Here is a 25,382-nt window from a genome sequence, read left to right as displayed (position 1 = left end):
TGAGACCCTACCTGCCCGCTGACTGTCTGGCCAGAGTGGTGCATGCTCTAGTTATCTCCCGCTTGGACTACTGCAATGCGCTCTACGTGGGGCTACCTTTGAAGGTGACTCGGAAACTACAGCTAATCCAGAATGCGGCAGCTAGACTGGTGACTGGGGGCGGCCGCCGAGACCATATAACACCGGTCTGGAAAGACCTACATTGGCTCCCAGTACGCTTCCGAGCACAATTCAAAGTGCTGGTGTTGACTTTTAAAGCCCTAAACGGCTTCGGCCCAGTATACCTGAAGGAGCGTCTCCACCCCCATCGTTCTGCCCGGACACTGAGGTCCAGCGCCGAGGGCCTTCTGGCGGTTCCCTCATTGCGAGAAGCGAAGCTACAGGGAACCAGGCAGAGGGCCTTTTCGGTGGTGGCGCCCGCCCTGTGGAATGCCCTCCCATTGGATGTCAAGGTGATGGACAACTACCTGACATTCAGAAGACATCTGAAGGCGGCCCTATTCAGGGAAGCTTTTAATGTATGATATTTTAGTGTTTTTTGGTTTCTGTGGAAGCCGCCCAGAGTGGCTGGGGAAACCCAGCCAGATGGGTGGGGTACAAATAAATTATTATTATTATTATTATTATTATTATTATTATTATTATTATTATCTGTCAGCGGCTGCCTCAGGTCTCAGCTCACAAAAGACCAACGCCGAGCTCTTCTTATATACAAGGATGTTTATTGCAGTTCATTATTGGTTCCACAACCAAGGCGCGCAGCCCCGAGTCTCTAACGTCAGACATTTGCAGTCCCCTCTGAATCGGTCCCGCCCCTGCACCAACTTAAGAGGCTTGTGCTAGACCACCTCTTCCTGTCTTTCCTTTTCCGCAGGGTCTTTCTGCCCCCCTGGGTTCCTTCCCTCCTGCTCTCTCCTGAAGCAGATTCCTGAGATGCCTGTTCCCCCCTCCTTCGTGCTTTGGGGCTGGGCTCCTCCTCCGGGCTTTCTCCATTTCCGCGCGCCTCCACATTTGAACTTGGCGCTCGCTCGCTACCCCTGACCTTCCTTTTGACACTTACACTACTCCCTGTACTACTCTCCGCCTCTTCCGGCAGGACGTTCTCCCCAGATCTCCTTCCCCTGTCTCTTTCCTGCTCCGCTCCGTGTGTCACACTGGGAACCCCCCTCTCTTCCCTTCGTTCCTGCTGGGAAGCCGGCCCCGATCTCCCACTCCCGCTCGGGGTTTCCCTGCTGCTTCCCTGCTCCTGGCAGGTCCCCCCTGTGACCCCCCTTGTCCTGACTAGGGTGCTGGCGGAAAGTGTGGGCGTAAAAAGCCAATCGTCGAAAAACTGTGCTGGCATGGGCCTGTGTGGGAAAAGGGCATGGAACTCGTCCTTGAGGAGGGGTTCGTCCAAAGCGTAGTCCGGCACCCAACTGTTGGTGCTGGCCGGGGCGCCCTCCCTGGCGAGAAAATATTTTACTCCCTCTTCCCCCCATCTCGAGTCCAGAATCTCTGTGACCTCGTTGACTGGTTCATCCTTAGGTGACCTCCCCCTCTTGGGCGACTCCCTGCTTGGTTCTGGTGCCGTCCCTGACTCCTGAAATCTGTGTGGGGCCTTGTAGGGGGTGAGCATCGACCTATGAAAGACCGGGTGCATTCTGGAACCCTCGGGGAGGGCCAATCGAAACGCTACGGGATTGATCCTGGCCTCAACTTGGTACAGCCCTAGTTGCCTGTGTCCTAGCTTCTTTTTAGCTAACGACTTGGCCGGCACCGCTTGGGCCGCTAACCATACCCAGTCTCCCACTTGGATGTCTTCCCCCTCCCTCCTGTGTTTGTCCGCCTGCACCTTATAGGCTTGTTTAGCTAGCTCTAAATGTCTCCGTAGCTCGTCGTGCACCTCTTGCAATTCTGCTGCGAAATGGTCGGCTTCCTGTGGCTCCCCCTCCCCCGTCGTTACGAGCCCCGGGAAGGTTCTGGGATGCCTTCCATTGTTAGCGAAGAACGGCGTCACCCCCGTAGACGCGTGCTTCGTGTTGTTGTAGGCAAACTCAGCCATCGGCAGGTAATCCACCCAAGCCGCGGGTCGCTGATTGGCGTAACATCTCAGGTACTGCTGCATGATCGCGTTGACCCTCTCTGCTTGGCTGTTGGTCTGCGGATGTCTCGCCGACGACAGGTTGATTTTGACGTGCAGGATCCCTAGGAGCTTCCGCCAGAAACTGGACACAAACTGGCGCCCCCTGTCGGACAGAATGGACCGTGGCAACCCATGCACCTTGAACACGTGGTGGATGAACAGTTTGGCTGTCTGCTCCGCTGTCGCCACCTTCGCGCAAGGAATGAAATGCGCCATCTTGGTGAACAGGTCTACAACCACAAGCACCGCCGTCTTGCCTCGCGAACTGGGCAGATCAGTGACAAAGTCCAGCGCCACCCTCTCCCACGGTTGCAGTGGCGTTTCCAGCGGTTCCAGCAGTCCCGCTGGCTTCTGGTGCACTGGCTTGGACCTTTGGCACGTGTCACACCTGGCGACGTACTCCGCGACCTCCCCTCGCATCTGGGGCCACCAAAAGTCTCTGGCCACTAATTCCATCGTCTTTTCCTTGCCGAAGTGGCCAGCGCTGGGTGCGTCGTGCAACTGCTGCAGAACCTTCGCGCGGAGATCGTCTCCCGGAACGTAGAGAGCACCTTTACGGGTCAGCAGGCCGTCGCGTATCTGGAACTCGTCGTCCTTCGCTGTGCCCCTCCGCACCTCTTCCATCTTGGACTGTGCGAACGGATCCGCCTGCAACGCGCGACGCACCGCCTCCAGGTCCACGGCGGCTGAAGCGCACGCCCACGCCTGCGGTGCAAAAATGTGCTTGGCTGCCACCGGTGCCGCTGCCTCGAGATACTGCGGTTTCCTGGAGAGCGCATCTGCTATGACATTGTTGTCGCCTGGGATGTACTCTATCCTGAAATCGAAATCCGCAAAGAACTCCGCCCAGCGTATGTGCCTCTGGCTCTGTAGCTTCGCCGTGCGCCAGTACTCTAGGTTCTTGTGGTCCGTGCGGACCTGCACGGTGTGCTTGGCTCCGATGAGAAAGTGCCTCCACGCCTTGAAAGCTGCGTGGATGGCCAGCAACTCCCTGTCCCAAATGGTGTAGTGCTGCTCCGACTTGCTGAGCTTTCTGAGTAGAAAGCACAGGGCCTCCTGTTTCCCTGCGGGTCTTCCTGTAAGAGGACGGCCCCCACCGCTCTGTCAGATGCGTCAGTCTCCACCCTCATGGGCCTGCCAGGATTCACGTGTAGCAGCTGTTCTTCGGACGCGAAGAGACTCTTAAGTCTCCTGAAGGACTGCTCCGCTTGGTCCGTCCAGGTGAACTTCTTCTTCTTGGAGCTGAGAGTGTCCGTGATAGCTGCCGTCTCCTTGGCGAAACCCCTGATGAACTTGCGGTAAAAGTTGGCGAAGCCGACGAACCTCTGGACCTCTTTCCGATTTCGCGGGCTCTTCCAGTCCAACACCGCGCGGACCTTGGCGCTGTCCATGGCTAGTCCTCTGTCGGACGGCCTATAGCCCAGAAAATCCACCTCCGTCACGTCGAATTGGCACTTCTCCAGCTTGGCGTAGAGCCTGTGCTCCCGTAGCCTCTGCAGGACCTCCTTCACGTCGCTCTCGTGAGCCTCCGGCAATTCTGAGATCAGAATGTCGTCGAGGAAACATACGCACTTCTTGTAGAGGAGTCCCGCTAGCACATGATGCATAAAAGCTTGGAAAAAGTGGGAGCCATTTTGGAGACCAAACGGCATAACTCTGTATTCGTAGGTGCCCAACGGCGTGAACATGGCCGTCTTCCACTCATCACCCTCTCGCACGCGTATGAGATTGTAAGCTCCGCGGAGATCCAACTTGGTGAAGATCTTCCCTTTCCGCACCGTCGCGAGCAGGTCGTCGATCTTGGGCATGGGGAAGGCCGCGGGCTTTGTCTTTGAGTTTATGAATCTGAAGTCTACGATCAGCCTCTTTAGGGGCGTGTCTTTCTTCTTCACAAAAAACACAGGACTGCCCCCTACAGCCTTCGATTCTCGGATGAATCCCCGCTGCAGATTGTGATCTATGAATTCCCGGAGCTCCTGCAGCTCCTCCTCGGACATGGAATACAGCTTCACAGGCGGCAGCGTTGTCCCTGGCAAGAGGTCAATAGCGCAATCGTAGGGCCGGTGAGGTGGCAACTGGTCAGCCTCCTTTTCGCAGAAAACCTCCAAAAACCCCTTGTACTTGAGGGGTACTGCTTGCGCCATGCTGAGACGTAGCTGCTGCCCCTCCTCTTGGCCCTCCTCCTCCTGACCGGTCTGGATGCAATGCTGCGCGCAATAGGACGAGCCGAAGGTGAGCTGCCGCTGGTACCACGCCATGGTCGGGCTGTGCCTATCCAGCCAACTCATGCCTAACACTATAGGCGTGTCTGACAGGCGGGTGACGTTGAAACTGATGACTTCTCGGTGATTGCCAATCTGCATCACCATGGGCGGCATCTGTTGTACCACTTGCCCCCCCAGCAGCTTCCTGCCATCCACTGTGACGACGTTCAATGGCAGCGTGGCTGGCAGAAGCTCTATGCGATGCTGCTTGACGAACTGCACCCCCACGAAGTCTGCGTTGCTCCCACTGTCAATTGTGATGGGGACCTCCAGGGTGCGTCCATTAGGTAGCTGGAGGGTTGCAGTGAGCTGCACTACAGGTTTGGGTGGCAGGGGGTCTGTAGGCTGCAAAGGCGCTGGGGACTGCTCTATTGACTTGCCTGGCTGTGCCCCAACATTGCTGATTCCAGCCAGGCATTGTCGTTTCCCTGACACAGCTCTTCATGCTGTGCTGCTGCATTTACTGTCGCCAAGGCTGCAGTGTGCTGCCGGAGCCTCTGGGGACACTCTTTCGCCATGTGTGTTGCACTGTCACAGACGTAACACTTCCTGTTCCCTCTAGGAGGCTTCTTCTTGACTGTTCCGGACGCTGGGGCTCCGGCCACTGACTGAGCCTTTGCACTCCCCAGTTCCATAGGCTCCTCCCCCGGCTGCAGCTGAGGGGAGAGACGCGGACGTCCTGGATCTCTGGGAAACAAAGGAGGCACTCTAGACGGTGCGTGAAGCTGGCTACCCCCCTCATTGCGCCAAGGGCGTTCTTCCTGGCGCACTCCAATGGCAAGCGCACACTGCACCACGTCTGCCAGGGTTTTAGGTCTGTCCCCCCTAGCCAGCTCGTCCTTCACCGGGCCAGAGAGCCCCTCCCAAAATAAGTCTCTGACAGCCAGAGAATCTTTCTCCCATCGCAGCACATTCAGCAAGGCGAAAAAGCGAGCATGGTACTGACGTACGGAAGCCTTGCCTTGCCTTAAACCATGGATCTGCTGGCGTGCCACATCCACATCCACGCTAGACTGAAAGCAAGCGTCCATGCATTTGATAAATTCATCAGAGTCCCTTCGAGCAGGGCAATCCTCGCGCCACAGATTGCGCAGCCAAGCCCTCGCTTCCCCATGCAAGTGGGACACAATGAAACCCACCTTTTCCTCCTCATCTTTAAAGTCGTCGCGAAGCAAATGCAACGCATATTCTACGTCTGCTTTAAAACTGGGGTATTGCTGCAGGTTCCCATCGAAGTGGGCTACCAAGTTGCCCCCTCTTCTGCCCAGTGCTACTCCAGCAGCTTTGGTCCCCGGGAACCCCACTTGGCATGCATGATCCCACCTGGCTTGCAGATCTTGGCACCGCTTTTCCGCCTCTTCCCCCTTCTTCTGGGAGACCACTACCTCAGTGGTAAGTCGGGAGACTGCGTTGCGTAGCTCAGCTATCTGCTGGTCCATACTCATGGCTGCCAAACTTCGTGAGCTTTGCAAAAAAAATTTTTGCGTAGTTTGGGAGGGGACTTACTGTCAGCGGCTGCCTCAGGTCTCAGCTCACAAAAGACCAACGCCGAGCTCTTCTTATATACAAGGATGTTTATTGCAGTTCATTATTGGTTCCACAACCAAGGCGCGCAGCCCCGAGTCTCTAACGTCAGACATTTGCAGTCCCCTCTGAATCGGTCCCGCCCCTGCACCAACTTAAGAGGCTTGTGCTAGACCACCTCTTCCTGTCTTTCCTTTTCCGCAGGGTCTTTCTGCCCCCCTGGGTTCCTTCCCTCCTGCTCTCTCCTGAAGCAGATTCCTGAGATGCCTGTTCCCCCCTCCTTCGTGCTTTGGGGCTGGGCTCCTCCTCCGGGCTTTCTCCATTTCCGCGCGCCTCCACATTTGAACTTGGCGCGCGCTCGCTACCCCTGACCTTCCTTTTGACACTTACACTACTCCCTGTACTACTCTCCGCCTCTTCCGGCAGGACGTTCTCCCCAGATCTCCTTCCCCTGTCTCTTTCCTGCTCCGCTCCGTGTGTCACACTGGGAACCCCCCTCTCTTCCCTTCGTTCCTGCTGGGAAGCCGGCCCCGATCTCCCACTCCCGCTCGGGGTTTCCCTGCTGCTTCCCTGCTCCTGGCAGGTCCCCCCTGTGACCCCCCTTGTCCTGACTAGGGGCGCCCCCTCCTGAGAATCCTCCGATTCACTTGAGAGACTCATGGAAGATCTCAAGTCATTGTCATCCTCTTCCTCACTGTCCTGGGATTCTTCCTCGTCGCTCTCCGTCTCCTCCCTCACCTGTGCCTCTGTCTCTGAACCCCTGACATTATCCTTAATGCAGTGCTTCATATTCTTCTCACTGCTGATTCTTGTGCAATCCTGAGTTACGGAACAGGAGGCTATCATTTATAGCAACTATATACGTGTGACAATCAACAGAAAACAGCACAACCAACACAAATCTGTGAGCTGAATTCAAAACCAGTGTGGTGTCACTGCACGTTTTTGCCCTTCTCAGTGTTGAATTGGTTTTCTGTAACAAGATATCTAAATTCTTATCATGCCTAGATGTCGATTGAAAGTATACATTCAGCAATCACATGGTCTGAAAGTGTCCTACATTCAGGCTACCATTTTCCAATCAATCTTAGGTGCAAAATAATCTTGGCTTCAACAGGTTTGGCTCTACTATTTTGGGTGCCCCCTCAGCCAAGACTTGTCAGTAGGCTGCCTTATCTTTTGGGGAGAGCTTGGAGGAAGGAGCAGAGCAAGGGAATCTAGAAATTATGTTAAAATTTGTCCCTGGTCCTTTCAGTCACCTGGTCCTTTCTCTCTCCCAAACCTAATTCCCAAGAGCTCAGTGCAGAGTTAAAAAAATTAGTTTTCAAAAATGTACATACTTTACCATCAACAATACACTTAATTTATCCATTGCTTTCCCATCCCCCCATGGTGTTCTATGTTTATCCTTTAATGCTGCACTTTTTAAATTATAACACTCCATATATACATCCTAGATCATTCGCCTTTATGCCTTTCTACTGTTGCTCATATTTCAAATCCTGCTGTAAGCCGCCCAGAGTGGCTGGGGAAACCCAGCCAGATGGGCAGGGAATAACAATAACAATAAAGCAACTTTCCACCAGTTCCACTTTAACTATCTGTCACCTTTTAGAAGTGGGTAGGATGTTTTTAATGTATTTCATTTTCCTCTTGTTTAAATCTATCTATGTGGTGTTTCTTTGTCTGGTTGTAAGTCGCTTTGGGTTGCCCCTGAGCAAGACTGACAAATAAATAAATATTACCGTATTTTTCTCTCTATAACACGCAGATTTTTTCTCCTAAAAAGGAAGGGGAAATGTCTGTGCGTGTTATTGAGCGAATGTGTGGTCCCTGGAGCCAAATGGCGCGAGTGGAGGCAAAAATCAGTCAAAAATCAAATCGTGTCTCGGAGAAGGGAAACCTGAAAAGGGGAAGTGGCTGCTTTCCTGCATTCTGCCTCAGGGTCTTACTGCCCACCCTCTCTGTTTCGTTGCTGTGTTTGCTGAAACGGAACAAAGAGCAGGCAAATCCCCTCCCCTCCAGGCAAGCAGAGGGGAAAGCAGAGTGTCCTTCCTTCTAATTCCTCTCCCTGCTCCGGAGGGAACAATGTTTGTGAAGTGAAGAGAGATTACAGCAGTGTTTCCCAACCGGTGTTCCGCGGCACACTAGTGTGCCGCCGGACGTTGCCTGGTGTGCCGTGGGAGGGAGGCGGGCGACTCGGGCTAATCCTCCGACGAGCTCCACCTCCAGACCCATTGCTCAAATCCTTTAACCCAGGAAGGCAGGAGGGCGGGGAGGGGGGGGGAGAAAGAGAAAAAAGAAAGGGTGGAAAAAAAGAAGGGGAAGAGAAAATATTTTTTTAAAAAAAGGAAAGAGAGGGAAAAAAGCGAGGGATGGAGGAAGGGGAAGGGGGAAGAAGATGGGGGGTCTTTGTGTATAAACAGAAGGGGAGGACAATTAAGAGGGGCGGGGCTTGGCAGGCAGCAGATAACTGGGGAGGGGGGCGCGGCTGGCGGCGGCTCAAGGCAGGAAGGGAGGAGCTGCCTCGCGGAGAGTCTTGGGCTACAGAGATTTCCCGTTCAGGAGCGCGGGAGGCCACGCTGTGGATGGGAATCTCCTCCTCCTCTTCCTCCTCCTCCTCCAGGAGAGAGGGTGGTCCGCCCCACCGAGTCGGGCCTGCTCAAGTGTGGGAGCCTATAGTTAGAGCTCAGCTCCTTTTCTTGCCTTCCCCGCCCCCCCACGGAGCACATTTTCCTCCCCCCCAACCCCCGCATGTAGAATAGAAGCCCTCCAGCCTCCACGGTGCACAAACTCTCCCCTCTGCAACGAAGCGCTTTGTTGCATATCTTTGGTGAGGTTTTTAGGCAGTCTTGGTGCACCTTAAATCAGCGCTAATTGCGCTTGGACGCAGTATTTACTTCCGAGTAGGCCCCCTTCTCCCCCCCCCCCGGTAGCACCTGACGTTCCTATTCGTATCATCAGGTTTGTTTGTTGATAATTTAATTGTTTTAAAAGCATCATGCTAAAGAGCTCTCTCCCACCCCCAGACCCTTGGGCAAAACAGAAACACACACATACACAAACACAGAGATTGAGCCCTGTAGGTTTTATGAAATGAATGGATTCTGAATGCCTGTTTCAGTGGCTTGTCCGCCTTAGGCTGCTGGGCCAGACACCTGTTACACGGTGCAGTCCGTAAGCTGTGAGCGCTGCTACCTGCCGCCGAGACCACGTAACGACAGTCTTGAAAGACCTACATTGGCTCCCAGTACCTTTTCGAGCACAATTCAAAGTGTTGGTGCTGACCTTTAAAGCCCTAAGCGGTTTCGGTCCAGTATACCTGAAGTAGCGTCTCCGCCACCATCGTTCAGCCCAGACACTGAGATCCAGTGCCAAGGGCCTTCTGGCAATTCCCTCACTGTGAAAAGTGAGGTTACAGGGAACCAGGCAGAGGGCCTTCTCGGTAGTGGCGCCCGCCCTGTGGAATGCCCTCCCATCAGACATCAAAGAGATAACCATTACCTTCTATGCTGTTACTATTTTTTTATTTTTTTTTACATAAGTAAAAAGTGACCTTTCCCCATCTGGCATGGTGGTGTGCCTCAAGATTTTTTTCATGAAACAAGTGTGCCTTTGCCCAAAAAAGGTTGGGAAACACTGGATTACAGGTTCAGCTTAAAATTCTGATTTGACTTCCTGCTTTTTGTTTTTGAGGACACACAGCATTCAAATATGCTTCCTTCCATTTAAAAGGATGAAATCCTTAAACAGTGTTTTGCCTGTAAATTCATGCGATCTGGAAGATTACAGTGTCTGTACCTCTTAAGGGATGGCAAAGCTTAGGTTTCGCTGCTAAAGAGTTCTTAATGCAGTTAAAATGCTTTCTTCTGTCAAGCCAGTTAAAAAAATATATATATCAGGCAGCCGGAAAACATGCAGGTGGGAGGGAGAGAGAGAGAGAGAGCGCGTGCTGGCTGGCTTGTGTGGGTGGGTGGGGGGAAACTTTTGCCTTCCTTTCCTCACGTTATAGCCCCCTCCTGCATTCTTAGCCAGCTGCTTCTCTGCACACCCCTCTCCTTGTCCCTTCTGTGTTTTTCCTTCCCTTCCCACTTAAAATGTGGTTACAAAGCATGGATCCACATGGATCCTCAGGATATTTGCATTGGGTCACCCCAAATTCACCATCAGAGCACATAGCATGTCCATGGCTACAGCCTGCCCCCAAAAAATCATGCACCCACTGTTGCCTGGGGCTGCAATGGTGCAGAAACGTGGTTACAAAGCATGGATCCACAGGGATTCTCAGGATTTTTGCATTGGGTCACCCCAAATTCACCATCAGATCACATGTCTGTGGCCACAACATGAAGCACAAAAATGATACGTCCACTGTTTCATTCAGAATGTTTTTTCCCTTGTTTTCCTCCTCTAAAAACAATGTGCGTGTTATGGTGAGGTGCGTGTTATAGAGCGAAAAATACGGTACATTTCAAAGAGCAGCTCATTTTAAAAGCATTTGCTGTGGTTCCTTTTACACCCACACCCCTCATAACAACCAAAAATATGGGTACTGGTAGTCCTCAAGAGTAGCAACCACAATGCAGAGACGTGGCCAACTGCCTCCAATCCCCCCACCCTTAAAAAACAAACCAGGCTGCTGCTTTTCTTCTAGGTCACCTCACTCCACTCTCCCCTTTTGACTTTCAAACTAACCACAAGCTGGGGGAGGGGGGCACAAACCCACTCCCTTTGTCACCCTAACAATCCATACTTAGTGGGCCATTACCAGCCTAGCCTGTCTGTTCCAGCAGTTGAATCCAGGAATTAGAAGGGTCTCAGTCTACACCCATGGGATGCGGGTGGCGCTGTGGGTAAAACCTCAGTGCCTGGGACTTGCTGACCGCATGGTCGGCGGTTTGAATCCCCGCAGCGGGGTGAGCTCCCGTCTTTCGGTCCCAGCGCCTGCCAACCTAGCAGTTCGAAAACACCCCTAAGTGCAAGTAGATAAATAGGGACCGCTTTATAGCGGGAAGGTAAGCGGCGTTTCCGTGTGCTGCGCTGGCTCGCCAGAGCAGCTTCGTCACGCTGGCCACGTGACCCGGGAGTGTCTCCGGACAGCGCTGGCCCCCCCGCCTCTTAAGGGAGATGGGCGCGCAACCCCCGAGTCGGAGACGACTGGCCCCTGACACGGGCAGGGCTACCTTTGCCTTTACAGTCTACTCCTCCACTCCCAAACTATTGCCCATATGCTGCTTGTTTTTGTGGGAACTGGTGCCAGCAATGTTGCATCCTTCATTGGCACCCAGGATGTGTGTGCTTGTGTGCGCGCTCCGGGCAGAACCGGGTGGGGTGGGGTGCGGAGGGTGAACAAACCCCACATCAGCCCAGCCCTCGCCGCCGGGTGGGCACAGAGGATGGGCACAGAGGGTTCAAGGGCCTGCACAAGGGGAAGCCCAGCCGGCTGACACAGCCCTAGGCAGGCACATCCCACCCCACACTGGCCAGCTGGCCATTCAGTGAGGGACGAGGGATGCAGTGGCAAGGCAAGGCTGGGCTCCAGGGCCCTGAGACCCCAAGCAGCAGGCAGGGAGGGATGGAGATCCCGTGGGGGGGGGTCTGGATTGTCTCTCCCCCTAAAAATCGTGCACTTGGGGCTATGGCCCCACTGCCCACCCCATGCTACATCCCTGACTGGTGCTGCTTGCAAGAGTAGCCCTGTCTGTTTGCCTTTTGGGGGTTGCCTATTCCTTAACTTATAAATGTGAAAACAGACACTGCAAAGAACACCATGTCTTCAATATTTCTTTCCGCAAGTAAACCGACCACACATAAAAGGTTGTCCCCTGGAACTTGCTGTTTTTTGAGAAAACAGTGCACCACAAAACATTACAACAGCAGAAATAGAGGCTGCAACTCAAGAGGCACATTTCTTGGCGTTTTATGGCTTATCTTCAGTGATCCAAGTCACTTGACCTGCAACCTCATGGTTTATAGCTGGGATGTCCAGCAGGTCAATTTGCTGGTAGATCCCCACGAGGTTTTGGTAGATTGAGGTCGATCTCTGGCTCCCTTTCCTTAGCATCACTAATACTGACTCCTGCCATGCCCCTCGCCCTGCCCTCCATTGTTGTATGATCTCTGGAAGGGATGACGGAGACTTCTCTGTGCTGCTGTTTTGAACCATAGCAATCTTTTTGTGAGTGACTTTACTCCTTTGTCCCTTGCCTTTAACCCCCCCCCCCAATCGAACTCCCCCCCAAAGCTTTTTTAACCCCTAAAAAACAGGGCTTTTCTCCTCCCTAAAAAAAGCTTGGCCCTACAAGGGAGTTAAGCAAGAATGCATTCTAGCCCCGGCACTGTTCAATAACATCTCCAGAGTTTCATGCCCCTAGGCTGGCCTCAAAACCAATCTCTATACTATTATATGCTGACATCATGGTCCTCTTATCAACAAAAGTAGGCCTAAAAAGACTGACAAGAGAATACAGTGGTGCCTCGCAAAACGAAAAGAATCTGTTCTGTGATTCTCTTCATCTAGCGGTTTTTTCGTCTTGCAAAGCAAGCCCATTGACAGAATAGCGGATTAGCGCTATTAGCAGCTTTTAGCGGCTTATCGGCTTATCGGATCAGCTGATAAGCGGATTAGCGGCTTAGAAAAAAGGGGGGAGGGGAAAAAAACCCGCAGGAACTCGCAAGACATTTTCATCTTGCGAAACAAGCCCATAGGAGATTTGTTTTGCGAAGCACCTCCAAAACGGAACTCTTTCGTCTAGCGAGTTTTCCGTCTTGCGAGGCATTCGTCTTGCGGGGCACCACTGTATTCAGTGCATTGCCAGAGAGAATTATAAAAAAAACCCAAAGTTATGGTTTTCTCAAGAAACTATAAGCCCCACAGTTGGCATATGGACAACCAGCCAATCGAACAGGTCAAAGCCTTCAAATATTTGGGCCTTATCTTCCAGTCCACGGGGTCATGGGGAGCACACCAAAAATGTGCAAAAGAAAAAACATTCCAAAATGCCAAAACTCTGACACCCTTTTTCCATACAAAGGGTGGCAAACACATACCCTCAGTCCTAGAAGTCTTCCAAGCTAAACCCCTAGCACAGCTTAATGGGGCTCAGATTTGGACTGGTAACCACCTTGGCACTTTGGAAGCTGTTCAATCAAAGTTCTTAAGGCAGATTTTTTCTGTACCGCCCTGCATCCCAAACGCATCATTGCAACTGGAGGCAAGTCTCCCCTCAGTAGAAGTACGGATTTGGCAAAGAACTTTAAACTTCTGGCTCTGCCTAAACTCAAATCCCCCGGTATATTATCCCTAGTACTTCAAGACTACCACAAAAGTTCCTGGCTTAAAACCATCTACCAAAAACTCTACTCTTACCGCCTATCCCCACAACACCTACTCACTATGGGCCTTACCAAAGCAAGCAGTCTAATTTGTCAACGTCTAAAAGATATCGCCCCTTCATGGATCACTGCCTTGCCGTGGCGAAGGGGCTTGAATAACTCAGAGAAGCTATGAGCTATGCCGTGCAGGGCACCCAAGATGAACAGGTCATAGTGGAGAGTTTTGACCAAACGTGATCCACCTGGAGCAGAAACCGGCAAGTCACTCCAGTATCCCTGCCAAGAAAACTCCATGGACAAAGACAACAGGCATATAAAAGTTATGAAGCTGGAAGATGAGCCCCTCAGGTCGGAAGGCATCCAACATGCTACTGAGGAAGAGCGGAGGACAAGTACAAGTAGATTCAGAGCTGATGAAGCGGCTGGGCCAAAGCCGAAAGGACGCTCAGTTGCGGATATGCCTGGAAGCGAAAGGAAAGTCCAATGCTGTAAATAAAAATATTGCTTAGGAACCTGGAATGTAAGAACCATGAACCTTGGTAAGTTGGATGTGGTCAAAAATGAGATGGCAAGAATAAATATTGACATCCTGGGCATCAGTGAACTACAATGGACGGGAATGGGCGTGACCATTATATCTTCTACTGTGGGCAAGAAACCCGTAAAAGAAATGGAGTGGCCCTCATAGTCAACAAAAGAGTGTTGAAAGCTGTACTGGGATGCAATCTCAAAAATGATAGAATGATCTCAGTACGAATCCAAGGCAGACCTTTTAACATAACAGTAATCCAAGTTTATGCACCAACCACTGGTGCTGAAGAAACTGAAATTGACCAGTTCTATGAAGACTTACAACACCTTATAGAAATGACACCAAAGAAGGATGTTCTTCTCATTATAGGGGATTGGAATGCTAAAGTAGGGAGTCAAGAGATAAAAGGAACAACTGGCAAGTTTGGCCTTGGAGTTCAGAACGAAGCAGGGCAAAGAGTTCTGCCAAGAGAACAAGCTGGTCATCACAAACACTCTTTTCCAACAACACAAGAGACGACTCTACACATGGACATCACCTGATGGGCAGCATCGAAATCAGATTGATTATATTCTCTGCAGCCAAAGATGGAGAAGCTCTATACAGTCAGCAAAAACAAGACCTGGAGCTGACTGTGGCTCAGATCATCAGCTTCTTATAGCAAAAATCAAGCTTAAACTGAAGAAAGTAGGAAAAACCACTGGGCTGGTAAGATACAATCTAAGTCAAATCCCTTATGAATACACAGTGGAAGTGAGGAACAGGTTAAGGATTTAGATTTGGTGGACAGAGTGCCTGAAGAACTATGGATGGAGGCTCACAACATTATACAGGAGGCAGCAACGAAAACCATCCCAATGAAAAGCAAATGCAAGAAAGCAAAGTGGCTGTCCAACGAGGCCTTACAAATAGTGGGGGAGAGAAGGCAAGCAAAATGCGAGGGAGATAGTGAAAGATACAGATGCAGATTTCCAAAAAATAGCAAGGAGACACAAGAAGGCTTTCTTAAACGAGCAATGCAAAGAAACAGAGGAAAACAATAGAATGGGAAAAACCAGAGATCTGTTCAAGAAAATTGGAGATATGAAAGGAACATTTCATACAAAGATTACCATAATAAAAGACAAAAGTAAGGACCTAACAGAAGCAGAAGACATCAAGAAGAGGTGGCAAGAATACACAGAGGAACTATACCAGAAAGAAATGGATGTCTCGTACACCCCAGGTAGTGTGGTTGCTGACCTTGAGCCAGACATCCTGGAGACTGAAGTCAAATGGGCCTTAGAAAGCACTGCAAATAACAAGACCAGTGGAAGCGATGGTATTCCAGCTGAACTATTTAAAATTTTAAAAGATGACGCTGTTAAGCTGCTACACTCAATATGCCAGCAAATTTGGAAAACTCAGCAGTGGCCAGAGGTTTGGAGAAGATCAGTCTACATCCAATCCCAAAGAAGGGCAGTGCCAAAGAATGCTCCAACTACCACACAATTGCACTCATGTCACACGCTAGCAAGGTTGTGCCTAAAATTCTACAAGGAAGGCTCAAAAGCAGTATGTGGACCGAGAACTCCCAGAAGTGCAAGCTGGATCTAGAAGAGGGAGAGGAACCAGTGACCAAATTGCAAACATGCACTGGATTATGGAGAAAGCTAGAGAGTTCCAGAAAGACATCTACTTCTGCTTCATTGACTATGCAAAAGCCTTTGACTGTGTCGACCACAGCAAACTATGGCAAGTTCTCAAAGAAATGTGAGTGCCTGATCACCTCATCTGTCTCCTGAGAAATCACTATGTGGGACAAGAAGCTAAAGTTAGAACTGGATATGGAACAACTGGTTCAAAATTGGGAAAGGAGTACGGCAAGGCTGTATATTGTCTCCCTGCTTATTTAACTTATATGTAGAATTCATCATGCGAAAGGCTGGGCTGGATGAATCCCAAGACGGAATTAAGATGGCTGGAAGAAATATCAACAACCTCAGATATGCAGATGATACAACCTTGATGGCAGAAAGTGAGGAGGAATTAAAGAACCTTTTAATGAGGGTGAAAGAGGAGAGCGCAAAATATGGTGTGAAGCTCAACATCAAAAAAAACGAAGATCATGGCAACTGGTCCCATCACCTCCTGGCAAATAGAAGGGGAAGAAATGGAGGCAGTGAGAGATTTTACTTTCTTGGGCTCCCTGATCACTGCAGATGGTGACTGTAGTCACGAAATTAAAAGACTCCTGCTCCTTGGGAGAAAGGCAATGGCAAACCTAGACAGCATCTTAAAAAGCAGAGACATCACCTTGCCAACAAAGGTCCGTATAGTTAAAGCTATGGTTTTCCCAGTAGCGATGTATGGAAGTGAGAGCTGGACCATAAAGAAGGCTGATCGCCGAAGAATTGATGCTTTTGAACTATGGTGCTGGAGGAGACTCTTGAGAGTCCCATGGACTGCAAGAAGATCAAACCTCTCTATTCTTAAGATCTGGAAGGACAGATCGTGAAGCTGAGGCTCCAGTACTTTGGCCACCTCATGAGAAGAGAAGACTCCCTGGAAAATACCCTGATGTTGGGAAAGATTGAGGGCACAAGAAGAAGGGGACGACAGAGGATGAGATGGTTGGACATGAGTCTGACCAAATTGCGGGAGGCAGTGGAAGACAGAAGTGCCTGGCGTGCTCTGGTCCATGGGGTCACGAAGAGTTGGACACGACTAAACGACTAAACAACAACAACAACAAAAGATATTGAGCATCAGCACAACCTGGCCACTATAAGGAAATTCTGCCCATGGTATGATCAATTTTCATCTTCCCATTTTGATTCTCTAGGTCCATACCTGCACAAACTAGCTATCACAAAATACAGACGTGCTTTCACACTCACAAGACTGAACGTTTTGCCATTTGCTGTACTTGAGGGCCGATTCCAAAAGATCCCGCATGAGAAACGCCTTTGCCCCTGTGGAGACGGTAGCACCGAAACAGTGGCTCACGTCCTCCTGTCTTGCACTCTCTACAACGACCTGAGGAACGAGATCATTGCTATGTATTGAAGTTCTCCCCCTGGCCACCAGGAGTATCGTGTATATAGTTTTCACTCAGGTCCATGTCAGTTATTTTAGGCGGGAAACCCTGGGTTGTTGTTGCTACAATGTTGACAGCCGGCTGCCTATAAAAGCAGGCCGGCTGAGCTGTTTGCTGTTCAGTTCTGTTCCAGCTTACAAATAAAGAGCTGCTTTGGAGAAATCGCTGCGTCGTCTGCTATGTCTACCCACTATTAAAAAATCATCACCCCACTCGTACTGACCATCCCAGGGCGCACAACCACTGCCACAGTGTCCTTTCTCCTGTCAGACCAAACAGAGCACATAACAGCAAAGGTTGCCAGGTTCTTAGCAGGGGCAGTCAGAACAAGGGCCACTATCTGACGGCTGATTCAGGATTCAAAACTGTGCTTTTATACTAAATTTCCTTTTTTCTGTGTATATTGTAATGATTAACTGTTGCTATGGCAACTTTCAACTTTGAGCCAACCCCCCCCCAAAAAACGGGGCTTTCCTCCTCCCTAAAAAAACTGAGCTGAACCCCCAAAAAACAGGTAGATCACTGCCAGTTTTTAATTCTGAAAGTAGATTGCAGTCTCTTGAGAGTTGGCCACATCTGATTTATGGCATTCTGCAATAAGTATTCTATTTGCTTAGGGCCAAATTACTCAATGCACATTATTTTCCTCCTTCCTATATGGGGATTTCTCCCCCTACTATTTCAATATGAAGATCTAATATTTTAGAAATTTAAATAGTATGGCACCTTAGCTGAAAATATATGCTATGGTGTGCTGAATGTCAATTCTACAAATGCTAATATGAACAGAATGTTTTTAGAATAATTTATTAGACCATGATTCAGTTTAGGATTTAAACTTTACCTCTCCACATCTGTCCTTTCCCAACACATTGCATGTCCTAAGAAACAAGACCCTACTCTTTCCACAAGTTCTCTTGTAAGTGGAGTAGCATAGCCACAATGAACCCACTGAAAGACAAGAGCTATAAACAATTTGTGATAGTATTACTTTGAAATATTAAACACATTTGTTGTTCTTAGTAAGAGATCAAAAGTTTTATCTCAATAAGAGGTACTAAAGAGGGAAGAGGGTAATAAGCAACATTTGCAAGACATGGAACCAGTCACATTTCTTACCTGAGGGATAGCTCAGGCATGAAATTCTTAATCTCAGGGTCATCAGTTAAAGCCCCTCATTGGATGAAAGATTCCTGTATTTCAGGGGGTTGGATTATATAACCCTCATTGTCTCTTCCGGTGCTACAAGTCTGTGATTCTATAGTACAGTGAAACCTCGAGTTGCAGACATAATCCATCCTGGAGGCATGTCCGCAACTCGAAGCGTTTGCATCCAGAAGCGCCACGTCTGCGCACGATTTAGCGCTTCTGTGCATGCACGACTGGTGAAACCCGGAAGTAACCCTTCTGGTACTTCCAGGTTGCCGTGGGGCACAACTTGAAAAGGTGTAAACTGAAGCAGACGCAACATGAGGTATGAGGTCTTAACCTGTCAAGCTGGAATATTTTATGATCCCCCTTTGCCAACAGTATGTTCTGCACTGTAGGAAACATGTCTGAAAGGAAAGAAGTAGCAAATTAAGAAAATCCCTTTCATTATTCTGCATTCTAGTCCTTGTCCATTTTAATGCATATAAGCAGGTATATAGCAAGGTTGTCTTAACAAGTATTTTTCAAGCCTCTTTGTTGTGGTTGTTGTTTTTAAAAAAACCCTTCACATGTATTTAGAAAATTTTAGCGTTTATATTTTATACTAACAGAAAATGTAATAAAAATTATTTTAAAAGTTTAAAACTCATTTTTAAATAAAGTTCACTAGATTTTTCCATTAACACAACATACATTTTAATATTTAAAAATGCATATTAGGCACACTGAATGAACATTTTAAAGCAGAGGTTTTCAAACTTTTTGAATCCACTGTTCCCTTGACCAACTACATTCTTTCTGTGGCTCCCCTGTGGGGAAACGTGCTCCAAGCCTCAGGATCCCAGTTCTGTCCCCCCTTGCCTGCAGAACAAGCAACCCCTCACCCTCTCTTGTGGGGTGTTCCCTCAGCCTCCTCTCCTCTCCCCTCTCCATCGCCACCCTCTGCCCAACCCAAAGAGAGGGGCCTCCTCACAGGATGTCCCAAGCCTCAGAGGCCCAATGGAGACCAGCACCTTACTCACTTTGGGAGGGAGAAGTGGCGGCAGCAGGCACCGCTGGGTCTGTGTGGCGAAAAGGCTCCCCTTTGGTCCCAGGCACTCAGCTCCCAAGCAGGCCTTGCACACAGCAAGCACAAAGGAGGCCAGTGTGGACCCTTTCTTCCTTCCTTGCCCAGCAGCGGAGCAAGCTGATCAGGCGCCCGGGCGGCTCACGTGCCCTGCGCCCAGGGGCGGGGCCAGCCACCTGCAGGGGGCAGCTGCCCATGGGGCGGGGCAAGCCGGGGCAGGACAGACACTCCGCAGGGCCTCCTGCATTGCAGGGGGCTGGACTAGATCTTCGTGGTCCCTTCCAACTCCATAATTCTGACTCGCAGTGCCAATCCGCACTAATCCAGATTTACACAATGAATAAATCATATCTTTGGTTTTTAAAATGAACGGTTGTTAACAGTTTGCATTCTGCATTCTCTCATGATATTTTCTGTTAAAAAAACTGTTGCTCAATTATCCTGTTTCTGCAAAATGTACGGCATGTGATAGACTATACATACTTTTGGCATTTGGATCTAAAGTTCAAGCAATTGGGTGGGTGGGTCTGGGCAGATAGAGATATACACTTAACACTTAATGGGATGTTTCCCTTTGTCACCCACTGGTGCAGACCAGCATGTTCTGATGTATTTATCAGTAGAAATTGCAGAGGTTACACACTGGGCAATCTAATGAGCAATTCTTTACCACTTTCAAACTCTATTAAAACAACAACTGTGATTCACACCACTGGGAAGTCAGGGAAAGTCTTGGGAAGTGATAGAACATTTCACAACTTTCACATTGTTAATTATGTTTCTGAAGTGAGAGATTCAGTGGGTTAAAAAAGAAGAGAAACAATTCTCAGTCTGAAAAATATTAACAAGCACAACCGCTCTCTTCACCACAGAAAACAACTGGGGTCACATAAGGTCCCTTGGCTGGCGCCCCACAAGTAGCCTCTTGCTGTGAAACCAACCCCCTCTAGTGGTTTTCTCACATCTCAGCTTTAGCACACAAACTGTGAAGTGTTTGTGTTCTTGTTCTAAATCAAACTAGTTCTATGAAGGTTTTGAAAAGTCCTACACCCTGATTCAGAAGCCTCTCTTGTATTAGAATGGGATAGCAACTGACTAGCACTCATAGAAATTCAGTATTTAGAATTATAGAAACGCTGTAATTTTGAAGACTCTTTCCAGTCCTGAATTTTGTTTCCCTCAGACCAAGGCTATAAAGCACTATAATTGCCAGGCATGAGTGGCTTTGGCACAACCCCTTAGTCCTCAACCTCTGCTGAAACTATGCCTAGTAATCAATAATCAATTGGATTTCTATTATTTCCTGCTTACCCTCCCCTCCCTCTTCCATCTCTCCCTCTTTTATCTCCCCTGTGTTGGACTTCATAGTCTCTTGAGACAGATGGATGCCAAGAAACAACAACGACAACAGTGTGACTATTTTAATACTTAGCATTTCATGGAGTCCTGCCCCCTCCCCCCCGCAGCAGCAACAGGAATCCTTCACTGTTGTAAGGATCCTCCCACTCCTGAATTTTTGATTCCTAGAATAGACTTAGTGGCCACACTAAGCCAGAGACAGTTAAGTCCAGTCGCAAACGACTCTGGGGTTGTGGCGCTCATCTTGCTTTTCCGGCTGAGGGAGCAGACGTTTGTCCACAGACAGTTTTTCCAGGTCATGTGGCCAGCATGACTAAGCCGCTTCTGGTGAACCAGAGCAGCGCATGGAAACGCCATTTACCTTCCCACCAGAGTGGTACCTATTTATCTACTTGCAGTTTGATGTGCTTTCAAACTGTTGGAGAGCAAGAGCAGGGACCGAGCAACGGGAGCTCACCCTGTCACAAGGATTCAAACCTCCGACCTTCCAATCAGCAAGCCCTAGGTTTAGTGGTTTAGACCACAGCACCACCCACGTGTTTTACACCCGCATCTTTATGCATTACACTACTATAAATACGGCATGAAATACCATAGCTAATATTGTACAACAAAAATATTTTTGCTCTTTAGATCAAAGAGAACAGACATACCTCTTCCACAAAGCTTTCCTTCTTGTCAAGCATTTCTTGTAATGTCTGGAGAATTTTAATACAGAGTTTTTCTTCCTTCTCCATTAGCCTTTTTGTATGATTTATCAGCCTTAAAGTAAAACATGAGACAAAATATCACACCAAATGGGGTTAGTCTTATTCTGATGATTTTCTAATCACTTGGATACTTTTCATTATATTGGCAAAAACTAATGAGGTTCCCAAACTTACCCCCCCCCCAAAGAACCACATGAAAATTGCTAAAGGTCTTAGCAGGTTTTTGATTTTTCTGCCGATTACAGCAATTTTAATGAACCGTGCTAGAAAACTGCAATTTTTGTTGTAGTTCTGTTGCTTTTCATATCTTATATATTTTACCTCAATGTATTACAATTTGAAATCCATAGAATGAAATACAATATAAGAAATGTAAAAAGCAATAAAATACAGTTAAATATCGGTCTATTTAATGCAATGGATGTGCCACCCCCCATCTTCAACCATAACTCAGCAAGCATGCTGTGGACCACCGGAGTGAAGTTGTGGTCCATGGATCACAGTTTGGCCTGGCCTGAACAGATGTTAGCTAACTTTTCAAGAAGAATGGGTAGCTCACTGGGAGCTCAGCACAACCCCATTACTAGACAAATCTATTTGGGAAACAACTACAGTGGTGCCTCGCAAGACGAAATTAATCCGTTCCGCGAGTCTCTTCGTCTAGCGTTTTTTTTGTCTTGCGAAGCAACCCTATTAGCGGCTTAGCGGATTAGCGCTATTAGCGGTTTAGCGGCTATTAAAGGCTTAGCGGCTATTAAAGGCTTAGTGGATTAGCGGCTAAAAGGCTATTAGCGGCTTAGAAAAAGGGGGGGAGCGAAAAAAAATCGGAACACTCGCAAGACGTTTTCGTCTTGCAAAGCAAGCCCATAGGGAAAATCGTCTTGCGAAGCAGTTCAAAAACGGAAAACCCTTTCGTCTAGCGGGTTTTCTGTCTTGCAAGGCATTCGTCTTGCGGGGCACCACTGTAGGTCCAAGTCCGCCTTTGAAGGCAAAAGCCATACCCACCAATGGAGAAGGGAACAGACTACCTGTTTATCTTGTTTTCTAGTTTTTCTTGGCATTTATTGGCATAATCATCAACCTTTGTGTAAATGCTACCACCTCAGCTTTGCAAAATATGCCAGTTATTGTAGAAACAGAAAAATTGCCAAATTTGTTTGCTTCTCCAAGTTTGCTCTATTTAACATTTGCAGATTTCCTGAAGGACATCAAGGGCATAGGAAAGCCAAGACGCCAATATTAAAGGCACTCAGCCAGACTGCAATTAAACACTTTAACAAGTCAAGGCCAAGTATAGATAGTGGAAGACTGAATACACTACAAGTTGGAGTTTAACAATATATAATAAAAATCAAGGAAGATATTGGTTTTGTATCAGTCCCTAGATCAAATGCTTTGACAAAAGAGATTAAATGCATATTAAGTTTCACTGCAATATATTTAAATTTAAATGCTCATAACATTTTGTAATCGTATCTCTATTGGGGGGAATCTACTTGATTTTAGAAAGCTTGTGTGCTATTAAAAGGTTGTGCAGCAATCCAGCACACATTGCTTTGTCTTTCTATTCATTTCAGCTATTTACAGGGCTCTTTCCCTAACAGTTTTCAATTGTTATTGTTGTTGTTTTATTTTTACCCCACCCATCTGACTGTCTTGCCCCAGCCACTCTTGGTGACTTCCAACATATATAAAAACATAATTAAACATTACACATTAAAAGTTTTCCCTATACAGGGAAAATCTCACCAAACTAAATGTATTTTGGATCGCTTACACACCATTAACTGGGAAAATTGGTGCTCTGGTGCCTGCCTCATCCCCTACAACTCTGAGTATTTTCTATTAATATATGACATCCTATGTATCTTTGATATAAGAGAAACAAAGTGTCTTTCACTATGATGAATAAGGCAGAAGAATAAACCACAATGGGTAAAACCAAGAACAAACCTTGGCTTCAATAGCTTCAGGCACTTACTTGGACATGAAAGCCCCACATCTGATTCTAGCATCACTTCCCTCAGGGAAAAGAAGTTCAGGGCTGTGCAATACATCAACCAACACCGAAAATTCAGCCTGCATCATGGGGTTGAACTGCTGTTCCAAGGAGGCTACAACATCCTAAAAAATAAAACACCAAGAGGAAAGTGTCCAGTTTAGTTGGAACTGGCCATCTGTTTAATGTCTGCTGCTAGTTTTCCAATCATGAAGTAGAACGAGTCCTCATTTTTCAACATTTTTCCCAATCTGTGATGTGGACTGGGATGACCAGATGAAAATAGTAGTCATATACCAGAAACACATAACACTCAGGCAACATGTTAATTTCATCCAGACACTCATACATATATCGCCGCTATATTTATAACATGATGTTTTCACTAGAAGCCTCTATGCAAGAACATAACAAATTGGATCTAAATGGTTCCCTAATCTGACAAAAAGAGTCTTCTCTGGACAGAATGGCTCCTTCTGTTGGAGGAAGTAAACCAACTAATCATTAGTGTGTAGTAACAGCTATGTAAGCATTTATTTTCAAAAGACAGAATGTTTACTGTGCTGCCACAACATTATGCTAACATCAGATATGCCAGCACACATTTTGGATGAAAGCATCATTCAGGAGGAAAGAAGACAAACTTCTGTCATTGACCTGAGAGAGTGAGAAACCACCATAAGTGGGACAGGAGTTCAGTGTGGACGGATGGAGAACAATTCTACCCTACCACTTCTCTGTCTCTGATATCCTTCACTACTTACCTAGTGTTAGTGGGCACCTCTATGGACCCATATATGCTCATATTCCAATTGGTGGCCTAAAACGCATCAATCTGTGATTCACCCGCCCATCTTGTCAACTGAGGAAGGGGAGGGCCTATGATTCAAAACATAATCACTGAGCCTTACATGTTAGAGTAAAAGGGGTTGAATTAAAATTGCGTCGAAACAAGGGCTGCCTCCTTCCTTTCACGATGGAAGATCACTGAGTCCATCAGCTTTGTAGGTTTTTGTTTTAATGTAGCAGGAAAACTTGTAGCAAGAGAGATATAAGTGTGACTAAACCTGCTGTGCCACAGAACACCATGAGTCCCTTCAATATACATAATAAATAGTTGCATTTTCCAATAGAAAAGTCTTGAGTTCCCCAACACTCTAGGCAGTCCATAAAAAGTCAATGGGGGTGCAAATTGGCTGCTTAGTTTGTTGAGAAGTTTTAAGATTCGAATTTGGAAACGCTTGTGGATTTTGTGGCATGCTGGTCCTAAGCATTGTGTTCTCCAGCACCTCATATACAATTTTTAAAAAACCAATAATATACAGACTGTAAACATGTGCCATTTTCTACCACACCTGTAGTTTCTCAATGATATTCCTGTAATCCCAAGAAGGTCCTCCGAGTGCTTCTTTAAAGCGAGGTCCGCTGCGGGCAGACATTCTCCAACCCATCACTGCTCTCTGCACCATATTAGAATGACTCTTCATGAAAAGTGTATTAACTTGGCTGTCCAAATCCACAGGGATTGCAATTCCACGGTTCTTTGCTTTGGAAGAATGCATTTGGAATAGAAAAATCTTAGTACAGATGCAAACATAATAATCCAAGTAAAAGGATGGGAAGTAGACATGGCATATAAGAAGGGAATGTTGCTGAAAATGGAAACTTTGGAGACAGAAAAAGACTAGGCTTGCAAACAGACTAAACTTCTAAGGGTGGTGGGAAACGCACCACTGCCTAGGATTCTCCATGGGCATAGAGTGACATCACTCTGTATGCTGGCACCTCTCTAAAAAAAGCTATATATTCTACATTGCCTTTTTCTGCCTCTGTGTTTTGTGCCCTCTTTCTCTTCCTCTCCATGTTTTGCATTTCTTTGTCCCCACTCTACCACTGGTAGGAGCACGGAAACAATCTGAGTGAGGCAGCCAAAACATTATGGCAAAAGAGGGGAGAACTTAACACGAGGCTGCTGTTTTTGGCAATAGCCATATCAAGAGTTCATGTCTAGTTCCACCCTATTGTTATAAGCATTCTAAGGTCCTAAATATAAAAGAAACATTCATAAATGTACAAGGCAAACACATATGTCAGGGGTTCAGGAGCAGAGGCGAGGGCAAGGGAGGAAACAGAGAGCGAGGGGGAGGAGTCCGAAGGAAAGATGAGCGATGACGACGACCCGAGGTCTCCGAGTCTGTCCAGTGAATCGGAAGATTCACAGAAAGGAGCGCCAGTGACCAGAG

General features: G+C 48.0%; 1 protein-coding gene across 7 annotated transcripts in view; it reads right to left on the bottom strand.

Moving 5' to 3' along the window:
- The window catches only part of ITPR2 (inositol 1,4,5-trisphosphate receptor type 2), a 387,592-nt gene that overhangs the window by 140,454 nt on the left and 221,756 nt on the right, over positions 1-25,382 (bottom strand). For all 7 annotated transcript variants that reach the window (XM_082240062.1, XM_082240063.1, XM_082240060.1 and 4 more), the window contains 3 exons: positions 24,495-24,685; positions 23,122-23,264; positions 21,084-21,192 (listed from right to left, as the gene is read on the bottom strand). In XM_082240062.1, the coding sequence (XP_082096188.1) occupies positions 21,084-21,192; positions 23,122-23,264; positions 24,495-24,685 (443 nt within the window). The remainder of the gene's footprint in view (positions 1-21,083; positions 21,193-23,121; positions 23,265-24,494; positions 24,686-25,382) is intronic.

Source organism: Podarcis vaucheri (genome assembly GCF_965113315.1).
Source record: "Podarcis vaucheri genome assembly, chromosome: 10".
Classification (NCBI taxonomy): domain Eukaryota; kingdom Metazoa; phylum Chordata; class Lepidosauria; order Squamata; family Lacertidae; genus Podarcis; species Podarcis vaucheri.
The sequence above is the reverse complement of the archived record's forward strand: the minus strand, read 5'-3'. Positions and strand labels throughout refer to the sequence as shown.